General features: G+C 38.1%; 3 protein-coding genes across 5 annotated transcripts; all 3 read left to right on the top strand.

The window, feature by feature from the left end:
• Positions 1-1,477: 1,477 nt before the first annotated feature.
• Positions 1,478-2,569, top strand: LOC120012997 (zinc finger protein ZAT5-like). The gene has a single exon (XM_038864587.1). The coding sequence runs from the start codon at positions 1,714-1,716 to the stop codon at positions 2,527-2,529; it is 816 nt and encodes a 271-aa protein (XP_038720515.1). The 5' UTR covers positions 1,478-1,713; the 3' UTR covers positions 2,530-2,569.
• A 2,583-nt stretch (positions 2,570-5,152) lies between these two features.
• Positions 5,153-8,170, top strand: LOC120012998 (poly [ADP-ribose] polymerase tankyrase-2). Its single transcript, XM_038864588.1, has 6 exons — positions 5,153-5,411; positions 6,678-6,769; positions 6,865-6,943; positions 7,250-7,344; positions 7,564-7,659; positions 7,761-8,170. The coding sequence occupies exons 1-6, from the start codon at positions 5,153-5,155 to the stop codon at positions 7,839-7,841; spliced, it is 702 nt and encodes a 233-aa protein (XP_038720516.1). The 3' UTR covers positions 7,842-8,170.
• A 324-nt stretch (positions 8,171-8,494) lies between these two features.
• On the top strand, positions 8,495-11,329 carry LOC120012999 (ras-related protein RABE1c-like). Of its 3 annotated transcripts, XM_038864591.1 has the most exons (9): positions 8,495-8,635; positions 8,668-8,784; positions 9,311-9,383; positions 9,465-9,565; positions 10,154-10,219; positions 10,354-10,451; positions 10,570-10,632; positions 10,850-10,942; positions 11,041-11,329. In XM_038864591.1, exons 2-9 carry the CDS (start codon positions 8,712-8,714, stop codon positions 11,119-11,121), a joined length of 648 nt encoding a protein of 215 aa, XP_038720519.1. In that variant the 5' UTR covers positions 8,495-8,635; positions 8,668-8,711; the 3' UTR covers positions 11,122-11,329. The 3 variants fall into 3 exon arrangements, with proteins under 3 accessions (XP_038720519.1, XP_038720520.1, XP_038720517.1); XM_038864592.1 differs by having other exon boundaries at positions 8,538-8,784; positions 10,845-10,942; XM_038864589.1 differs by having other exon boundaries at positions 8,540-8,784.
• The last annotated feature ends 256 nt before the right edge of the window (positions 11,330-11,585 follow it).

The following is an 11,585-nucleotide window of genomic DNA, read 5'->3' as shown; positions in this document are numbered from 1 at the left end:
GGTTATCAGGCCGGCCCAACCTGTTACAAACTATTGGACCGGGCTTAACACGGATCATTGACCTTGGTCAACGGGCCATGCCAGTATATATACACCCTTGCTCCGCATCTTTTGTAGAGGTAGCTCGTAGACTTTTATTTAAATGGATAGACTTTAAGCAGGTGGAGGAGGAGTAGTGGAGGAGTTGAGTTGAGGAAAGCAATTAGATTTAAAGAAGAAAAGAACAAGAAGCTATGCACTCAACGTACGTTAACCAACCAAATCCATGTAAACTAATATTCGATTTGATGCTTTGCTTTGAGTCCACTAACTATAGCTACCCTGTAATAGCTTTGGCCTGCTACGTGCCTCTCTCTCACAAACCTTACATGCCAATACCAATAATTCTCTACGCCAAGAATCTCCACCGCCACAAATACACTCCTCCTTATTCTCTCAAAATACTCATTATTTATTTTATTTGTTTGTCTTAGTTGGTTGGTTGATCTCCCTTTCACGTTTTCATGACTAGCCTTTGCTGTATGTACCCTCTGCTGCACTGCACTGCTCTCTTATTTTACTGCAGAGATTAAGGCAGAGTAGATGTGTGAACAAGCATTAGATTTGGGATTAATTAGAAGATTCTATGCAATGTAGATTTGGGTTTACAAAATGGGGAGCCAAGCTGTCAACAATTTGATACCTTGATACCAACTCTAATGATTGGATAAAGCCTAAGAGATAATTGACCAAATAATTGGGTCATGTATATTTTAGTACTTCCCGGCGTGATTATTGGGTTTGCTCTGTTTCCATGAAGGAGTGATTAGTGTATGAATTATGCTGTGGGTGGGTCAACTCTCTGAATGTATAATCAATTTGTTAAGACTTATTAAAAAGTCACACATCGATTTGGTATAAGCCGATGATGTGGTTTATAAGTGTGAGTCCAACTTTAAACATTCATAAATATCTCCGCATTTCCGATGACACCCCCTTCTTGCAAGAGGATTCGTAGCATGTCAAGCCTTGGTAAGTTTCTTCGCTTTGCAACGAATTAAACCAAATACTCTACCGCTTGGGTGAGCCACCATCGATTCCTTTGAGTTTCGTTCTTGCAAATGTACTCCCTAGGTGGGATATTAAGGCGTTAGCTATCACACTCCACAGGTTGATACGCGCAACGCCTAGTATCCATTGCTTGCAGCTAAGACTACAAGGAAGGAAAGTCCATGGACTGATCCCGTAGGAACTATGAGATCTCACCCCAAGAAATCCTTCGAACATCCAGTTGAGGCGCGCGCTCAAAATATGGACAATACCTCAAGTGGATTAACTCTAACCTCTCTCACATCTTTCTTCTACTTCTCGATAATTACTGGCCATGCCTTAATCTCAATTCATTAGAATAATCTCCCTACCTAGACCAATCAATATCTACAACAACATTAAACAGAACATATAGTTTGCCTAAATTAATAAAAACCAAGCTTAATTAATTAACCCATAAAAGGGGGGAAAAAAGGGTAGGGAGGACGCAAAATCTGTGGTTCCAGGCTTGCAAACCAATCATGCCATGAAAAAGGAATCGTTGAGAAAAAGTAATGGGTTTGCTTCAAAGCCAACCGAATCTCACTCTTCTTCTACTTGCCCCTATAAATACACAGAAAAGCAAGACTCGCATACCCAATTTACGCTTACTGTTGCTTCTTGACTCTCCCAACACACTTGTATATGGAAATGATGATGGCAGCTCAAGATCAGGAACTCAATCAGATCATTCGAGGCAAGCGGACTAAGCGATTGAGGTCTCCGCTCGCGTTGGCAATTACTTGTAGCTCGTCAAGCGGCAGTGGGGATCAAATTGAAGGTGAAAGTTCAGGATTCACAGACAATAATAATACAGAGGAAGAAGAGGACATGGCCAGTTGTTTGATTCTTCTTGCACAAGGATCTCATGATCATAACCGTAAATCATCGCCTCAAATTGCAACAACAACAACTAGCGATGTCAAATTCCGTTTCGGTTTAGAAGCTTATCAGTGCAAGACGTGTGATCGGTGCTTTTCTTCGTTTCAAGCGCTGGGAGGACACAGAGCCAGTCACAAGAAACACAAGGCAGAAGACAAGAAAGTTTGCGCGGAAAATCAATTTAACAACAAGAAGATGAACATGAGAACGAGTCTTTCGCTCCAAACATGGAAGTCTAATGGTAAGGTTCATGAGTGTTCGGTGTGTGGTGCGGAGTTTTCGTCTGGACAGGCGTTAGGGGGTCACATGAGGCGTCACAGGACGATTGTGAATGGCGGCGGCGGCGATGGTGGTGGTTCAGGGCCGTCTACTACATTGAGTTTGGATTCAAGTAGTCACGAGATGGAGTCTCGAGAATTAGCAAAGAAACCAAGAAAAACTAGTATCACTAATCTTCAATTGGATCTTAATCTTCCTGCTGCTGCGGCGGAAGATATTGATCCTGATGATTTCCGATTCGGATCGGAAGAACAAGTTATTGTGTTCTCTGCATCTCCTTTGGTTGATTGTCATTACTGAAATTGATTCATTTAGTTTACACTAATTGTGAATTATTGTTCATATTCTTTGAATTCTTTTTTTATTTGTTTAATATTAATGATCAAGTTATTTAAAATTCTTTCTATACCTTTTTGAGTGAGAGAAGCATCGAAATTGAAGGGGCAAACTTGGCGTGAGCTTTGTCACCACCGCCAATAATGTTAGAAATCCACATCTCATACAACTAATTATATTGTCCGTTTTGGAGTTTCGGTTGATGTGGAGACATCGGATTACCCACAAGAGTTTATTTCTCCCAAACCTAATAAATGGAGTTAAGCCCAACTCACAAAGCTAGAGAAAATGACTAATTGATTGTAAAGGGCGTGTTTGTCCTTGTAAGAAAGAATAAACCACACATCTTTTTCGACGTGAGATAACAAATACCACAACGAAAATGTTAAGGATCACATTATTTTTTATCCGACCTATCCTAATGCATACTAAGATGCATGCACATGATTCATGTGAAATCGTAAGTTCATTATGATCCTATGAAATTGTGTATGTTCATCTTAGTATTTGGGATAGTTGAGGCAAAAAACGTTGGAAACGTAAAACTTATGATACTACAAAGAGAAAGTTGGGTGGATTAGGCATGCAGTTAGGCTCTCTCTTTGTTTCATTTGCAAGAAAGCGGCCTATATTATAATGCGCAACATCTGTATCACTACTTTGACAACACACAAATAAAGGGATGGCAAACAAGCAAAGCCATTGCTTAACTGCCCCTTCATTATGGGTCCAGCCACCATTACATTTACTAAATAATTACAAAACAACCTAATTACATAGTTAGAGACTGTTTCTCTACTTTCATTTGGTCCAAAAATGGGCTTAATTTTTCATAAATTTAATAATTAGCTAGCTAGGGCCTTGTCTAATCATGTCAGCCAATTGTCACAACCAAACTAATTCCTAACAATTCCTCTAAATACTATATGACAAAGTGTCATCTGAGGTGTGCTAGACCAGCTAAAAGCTCTAGCTACCTCATTATATTAATCATTATATATATATATATATATATATATGAAAGTGTAAAATTCGGATCACTTTTGTCATTGATTTAAGTAAACTCACAAGTGAATTCCACTGCTTTGACTCACATATGTTTTAAATAAATGGAAAAAAAAGTAGTCCGCATTTTACACTCTTACGTGAAAAAACCTCATATATATATATATAGTGTGTGTGTTAAGGTTATTGCCGCTAAAACAAGATATGTTAAGATGCGAAAAAATAAAAAAGAAAGATAGGTTAAGATGAATGAAGAGATCCGGAAATGAGGAGGTTGTAAAGTGGATTAGCTTTTGCCACACATGTGACGTGCTTTTCTGTTGAAGTGCCAGATTCCAAAAGTTGTACATCATTAATTTCCTCAACTTAATCAAATATATTAGTTATGATTATTATTATTAATTAATGTAATGGTCGTATAGACTATAGTGGGTGTTAGACAGACAAAGCTGCTTCCATTTACGTGATAGATGGGGCAGTTGACATGTGGAGGCTTTTATCATCTTAACCCCAATCAAATTCCAATTGTTTATGCTTCTCACAAAAGGACTCAAGGTGTTTATTGGTTTGGAGTTTGGCTATGGCCTAAACAATAATGCATGATCATGATGGGAGGAGCTAGTGCCTAGTTGTGATATTAATTAATATTATACAAAGTACAATTAATCATTCAAGCTGTCAAGATGTGTAGTACCGGATCATATTGAGATATACAACTGACTGATATATAAATGAAGATCCAATTATTCTCGCACAAGTAAAACATTTTCTGGGTCTAGTTACTTAGGAGACAGCTTAAGAGAACAAATCCGTATGAGTCTTTGGCCTAGGACATATAATATTACTTTGATGTGTTTGGACTGTATTTTCTAACATTGGGGGCTCAAAAGTTTGATTCGGAGAAATAAGATGATTGTGAGCTTTATTTGCACCCCACTATTTTCAAATCACACCCCACTATACCTACACCCCATACTTGTAATGAAAGTAAGAGTTGTGTCATTGTTCGCCTCAGTTTGAGATGATCATCTTTTGCATATGCTTGAACTGATTCGTCAACCCACAATGATGCAATTGAGAAACCCCTAAACGCTAAACTAATTCAACTTTAGTAAATCGAGAATTTGATCGCCTCTAAACTAATGCAAATCCACATATTCAAAAACAAATAAACCCTAAAAACTCATCATTGTGATAGGGCGAGGATGACGTGCTCAACGACAATGTAGGGCGGGGAGGTTATGTTCGGCGGTGGTGTGCTTGCAAATCTCTCTTCCTGCTCACAAGTCTCTCATTGAAGGTTTGGGGGTAGGGTGTGATAATCATAAACAGAGAGTCAAAGCTAAGTTAATCAAAATTGGGGCGTAGTTGAAAAATAATGGAGTGTAAATAAACCTCATAAATATTTGCGCCTGTAAAAAGAAACAACCCGGTTATTTAGGGCTGCAGAGACCGCTGAGCACATGTATGTGGTTGAAGGAAAGCCCATTCATGTGGCCCATGGAAACGTCTTCTACAAGCCAGGTTGTATTGTAGCCCAAGGCCCAGCCCCTGAATAATTTAAAGAACAAAAAATCCCCACATGACCAGACCAACACTTGTCGCTAACACCGTTACACGCCTATTGAGAAGTGGAAGGAGAATTCAAGAAACGAAAATCTCATCGGGAAAAATGGCAGTACCCGGGAGGAGGAACGGTCTAATGGACGACGAAGAAGACGAAGGTCTTTTCGAAGAAGATGGAATAATGGACGACCTTGAATCCGACACGCCACCTCACCTCCGTGACCTCGCGGCCGCAGTGGAGCTCGGCGACATCGATGCCCTCCGGAACGCCCTAGGTTTTCCATTTTCCATCTATTTTTTCTTATGTCTAATAGTATCGAGGATTGGATGGTTTAGCCGTTATTGTTGATTTACGCTTGCAAGCTTAAACCCTAGGATTTTTGTTCTTCATTATATAATGTGTATGTAGGATCATGTAACATGTGGATTCGCACTTAGTTTTGTATTTTTTTATTACCTAGTAGTTGGCATGCTTTGCTGCTTGCGATTTGTCGTTGGAAATCTAAAGATAAACTACTCTTACTGGAGATAACTTGGTTATGAATTTTAAGTTGGTGTCTATGTTCTAATTGTAATTGATGAGTGGAGAATTTTCGTGTTCCAGCACTAGAGTCTAGACTATCAACTAGGTGAGACTGATACCGCTTTTCAAGTGTGTGAGTTCATTGGCGAGTCATCTTTTCCCTGTTTTAAAGCTATAGTATTTTTTTTTGCATTGGATAGTGTATGACTCGAGCTTTTCATCTGTTACTATTTTCTGAAAATCATTTCAAATATGCACATGCTGTGTAATTTGGGTTGAGATCAAAGGTTATAGAAGAAGTAAAATATTCTGAGAGGGCCGTCTCATGTATGCTGTACTGAGCTATTGTAGGTGGTAATATCAACATAGAAATTAATCTTCTAATACTGAGCTATTGGACCTAGAACATTCTGCCATTGATTTCAACAATGATGGAGCTTGCCCGTGGTCTGCAGTTGTTTGTTAGTCGTGAAAATAAATCTAGTGCATGGGTTACGGAGGTAATGGAAATCCTTGGGCTTGGTTAGATGAAATTGATGAATATTGCGATTGGATATCTTTGGCTGGTCTTATATGTTATCCTCTTATACTATTCTTTTCTCTGTTGTATTCTTTTCTATAGTATGCTGTGGTTTTATTTCTTTTTTGATGAAGCATTTCATGGATCTTGTGATGTCCCAAGAAAGAAATTATTATGATCTTTTCATGGGTTCGTTTTGTCTTTTCCACCTAGCATTTTTTTTTATGAATTTATTCAGTTATACTTGTACATTATTTGTAGTTGTTCATTACTTATAGCAGCAACATCATTTGCATTTTTTCTTTTGCATTTTCTGATGCTATAGATGTCCAATAGCTTCATGTCAATGGGAAAATTTACATGGCCCTAGTGATTATATGGGTCACCCTCTTTCCTTTTTCCGCCTTTTGATTTTTAATATGAATGTGATTTGCTTTTTAGTAAACTACTGCTTATCATGCCCAACTTCCTGTTTGTTGTGACTTGTGAGTGGTGCAGATAATTTGAATGGTAGCATTGATGAACCTGTTGAAGATGGTGACACTGCTCTTCATTTGACCTGTTTATATGGTCATTTGCCTTGTGTACAGGTGAATTGCATACCATTTTCTTTCTTTCTTTTCTATTTTTTCGGTCACAGGCAGAAAAAACTAAGAATTATGTTACCCAACCCACCTTGTTATAGCTACTCTTGGAAAGGGGTGCAAACTTGGAGGCTCGGGATGAAGATGGGGGAATTCCTTTGCATGATGCTTGTGCAGGAGGTAGGCCTTTTTGGCGTATTACCTTACTTGAAGGAGTAGTAATATTTTATTAAATTATGGAAATTAATACGAGTGTGGTACATCCTTCAAAGGCTAGAAGGATATCCAAAAGCTATTAGTAGAGTCTTGATTGCAACCAAGGCATCATAGGTTCAAACTATAGAAAGAGCCTCCTCAAACGGCGCTGCTAGGACTTAGTATGTGTGACTGTGATGTTTTTGGACACTGACGCTATTATGGGCGCGTTTGCATTGTTTGTTGTTTCAATTTTTGTTGTTGTTTATTTCCCCCCTGTGGTGGTTGTAGGATTTGCTGAGATAGTTCAACATCTAATTACTAGGGCTAACAGTCCAGAGCGTGTGACAAGGATGCTTGAATCAGTTGATGCGGAGGGTGATACAGTGAGTACAATTGAGACTATGTTTAGTTAAATAGAGTTTTGTTTCCTGACTATCACTCTGTTTGTGTGTGGGATTTCATTTTTGGGTTGAAGGGTTTTCCTTTGAGGGAAGGGGTTGCTTGTTTGGTTTTTACTGAAGACGATATATCAACAAGTGTCTCATTTAGTTTCTTATTGCTGGCAAATCATCGTTATGGTCTTATTGAAACTTCTTTTTTAGCCTCTTCATCATGCTGCAAGAGGTGAACATGTGGGTGTTATAAGGTTGTTACTGGCAGCTGGCTCTTCACCAACGAGAGCGAATATATCTGGAAAGGTATGCCATGTGAAAAAGATTTTATTTTGTTACTTTTGTGTTTTCCCTTATATCATTCGCCTTTCATCAACATTATATTCCTGTCTGATTTACATTGCCAGATCCCAAGTGAGCTTGCCGATCCAGATTCAGAGGCAAGGAGAGTTTTGGAAGCTGCCGCTGGAGCAATGCCAAGCCAGTAGCTATTACATTTCTCCCCAACATTAATTTTGATAGAGTAGGCTTGACTTATTTTAGTTGAACTACTTTTGGCATGGTTGTGCCAGTATTTTTATTGGCCTCTCCCCCGCACGGTTAAGCCGTCACAAAGTTTCAAGAACCATATCCATATTCACAGTAGTTCTACTGTTGTTTTTAGACGGAGAAAAAAATGATGTTGATCTATAGTGGTTTTTATATGATCAAAGAATGCATGTCTGAAACAGAACTATAGTGAACTATACTCTTTTCAAGTCTTTAATACGTTTTTTGGTTTGGTTAAATGGGATTTTTGCCGCCAGTCACAATTAAATTTGGCTTGGGATAACTTTTGATTTGGCCTTATCTTGTTGGTTTTATTTGTTGATCTAATTTAATCTTTCAAGTTTCGATTTTAAGTTATTTATGGTTTTATTTTTAATTAATAGCTGTAAATATCGAAATAATTTTCAAGTATTTGGATCCTATCAAAAATTAAGTGCCATATAGTTTTACACTTTTGCTTTCAATAATTAATTATATAAATTAAAATTAACTTTTTTTATAAGAAATTAAAAAGCACAATTTTTTCATGACAAATTGCTAACATAGGCAAAGCCGCAGCCGATCCAAATAGATATTTTATTTTATTTTTATTTTAAAAAAAAACTCTGGTTCTTTTATAAATCTTGTTTGGTTAAAGCCTGCATTAGAGAATAGAGAGAGAAGGGGAGTTTAGAGATACACAGAGTCACAGCTGGGCATCAGTGGAGCCAAGCCTTCTCGGACGCTGTGAGAAGCTGTCGATCCGATTCGAAGGCAGGCACGCCCGCTGCGTGTGAGAGGTATTCGAAGAATTTCAGAACGGATTGGAGATGGCGGCTACGCAGACTAGAGCTCGTGCCGATTATGATCACCTTATCAAGCTTCTTCTCATCGGCGATAGCGGCAAGTTTTTCTTCTCCTGGATAGTCCTTATCGGGTTTCCACTTCGTCTCTTCGTTGTAGAATATAAATTAGGGCTTACTTGTTACTTGTTAGGTTCATTTTCAATGACTTTTCTATCCTCTGGGGGAGCTAGTACTGGATTAATTTAATAATTTCTGTGGATATGCTATTGATTGCTTTGTCAATTGACGAAGCTCAGACTATGAAGAGTTGATGACACAAAACAGGTCTTACTCTTCATCGGTTGAGCGAAAGAAATTCCCTGAAAGATAAGGGACCCACGTCATAATGATCAAGTATTAGACTATTAGACCATCAATTCATGATTATCATATTGGTTAAAGGTTTTGGTTATGATTGTAGCTTTCTGATTTTTTTGCATCTATGGTGTATGTATGTGTGTATATATATTGACGTTTTCACCAGTTGTGGTCTCTTGTGAGGGGTTGATGTGATTGTGAATAAACTTTATAATGTCCGATTTTCTCATTTTGCTGAAGCAGACTACTATTAACTGTATATGCAGGGGTAGGAAAAAGCTGTCTGCTATTACGCTTCTCAGATGATTCTTTCACAACAAGTTTCATTACTACCATTGGGTGTGGAATCAACATTGATTTTAATGTGTTAATCATTCCATAGTTCCACAAAGTTTACTGAATTCTGAACGCATATATTAGGATTGATTTCAAGATTAGGACAGTTGAGCTTGATGGGAAGCGCATCAAGCTGCAAATATGGGATACTGCTGGCCAAGAGCGTTTTCGGACAATTACTACTGGTAAACGTTGATTTAACTATTGACAGTGCTAACTGCTTAGTAAGGCTTGTGTTGATGTACTAATTATATATTATTTTTCATTAGCTGGAGTGTTGTTCAATAGTCTGGAATGCTGAATTAGTAAAAACTGTAGTCTTTTCCTTCTAGCCTGGAATGTTGCTCGATAAGCCGGACTTTGTTATTTTGTAGACTAACCCAGTGACTGAATATGTGTACCAAACTAGGCAGTGTGATAGACTTACAGCTGCAATGAAATGTATGAACTATAGAATTCTATTTTGGACTATGTCATGAAATCACCCAGTCCCCACAATGGGCCACGCGTTTATGTAAGATTGCAGCATCTATGCAATTGATTTACGCACTTTATTCCTCTTTTAAAATCTCTTGGACTAAGTTGAGCTTATAGGTTAATATTTATCAGTTGTCATTGTTTGGTTGAGCTCACAATGGTTCTTGGAGGTGTTTCTTTTTTGTTTCCCATCATTCAATTGGTTCATCTTTGTTTGATATATACGTGTTGGGATCTGTCAGTTTTAAACTAAATTCATCTGTCTAATTTAATACTTCTGATTCTTTCTTGTGTAGCTTATTACAGGGGAGCAATGGGCATATTGCTAGTCTATGACGTAACGGACGAGGCATCCTTCAATAGTATGCTGTGCTCTTTTACGCTTCTCTGTCATGTTTCATTATCTTACTTGAATGGTATCAGCGAGCAGGATGAGATGAAAAATGGCAAATTGAAGCTGTTCATACTCATGATTGTTGCTGTAATATTTATGTAGACATCAGGAACTGGATCAGGAATATCGAGCAGCATGCATCTGATAATGTCAATAAGATATTGGTCGGTAACAAAGCTGACATGGATGAAAGCAGGAGGGTAATGAATCTACTTTTCTATAAACAAAGTTTGAGTTTATTACACACGTACACAGATACACATATATCTCTACATATAATTGAACGGAATGATCACCGACGTTGATCTATTCTTATAGGCTGTCCCAACATCAAGAGGCCAGGCATTAGCTGATGAATATGGTATCAAATTTTTTGAAACTGTAAGTGTACCTTGCATTGATGATTGATTTGCTTCATTGATGGGGAAGCTAGCTTGTTCATTTGTGGATTTCATGTTGGCTGTATGAGCTGATAGTGATAAGCTGGCATCTAAATAGTCTGTCTATTGCTTCTTCCCCAGATATATTGTCATTTTTCAACGTTACGTTGGATTTAAATATCACTTTTTTACTTCTGACATTGTTCAACATAGAGCAGAGTGCAAAAACAAATTTCAATGTGGAGCAGGTTTTCTTCACCATCGCTAGAGACATAAAGCAGAGACTTGTTGAGACCGATTCTAAGGCAGAGGTACACACTTGCTCCCGTAAATTTCTGATGGAATCAAGGATTTATGCAATTCCATAAGCTCTGCTGCCTATAACTGCCTACATCATTCTTTTATGCAGCCTCAAACTATCAAGATTAGCAAACCAGATGTTGCCCAAGGCGCTGCTGCTGCTCCAGCAAAGTCAGCATGTTGTTCTTGAGGTTTATTATATGACATGGTGGTCAATACAGCATGCTATCCAATATCTTCCCTAATCTTCTGTTCCTTTATTTTGCGAATAACTAGTTGTACCATCTCCCATAAGTTGTGTAGGACAAAATGGTTCATCTATGTAAGACTTGGTATATCCATCCTTATTATACTTATGGCAATTTTATTTAGGTTTTTAACTGGTATATTCTGATCTAGTCTGGGGTCCTGTCAGATAAATATAACTTGATTGACCATGCTATTTCGAAATTCATACTGGGCCTTTCCTGCTTATGTTCATATGCTGTATACAGGTTTTATATTTGTCGCAGGGGGAGTGCATACATTGCGATGATTCAAGTGTCCTCCCATTGACCCTGTTTCGAGTATGATGGCCAAATTTCTGTCAATAACTAATCTTTCTGACATGATCTAAACACACCTGAATCACCTTAAGCTTGTGCAGTATGTTCT

Source organism: Tripterygium wilfordii, chromosome 13, assembly GCF_013401445.1.
Source record: "Tripterygium wilfordii isolate XIE 37 chromosome 13, ASM1340144v1, whole genome shotgun sequence".
NCBI lineage: Eukaryota > Viridiplantae > Streptophyta > Magnoliopsida > Celastrales > Celastraceae > Tripterygium > Tripterygium wilfordii.
Note: the sequence above shows the minus strand (reverse complement) of the source record. Positions and strands in the feature narration are given on the sequence as shown.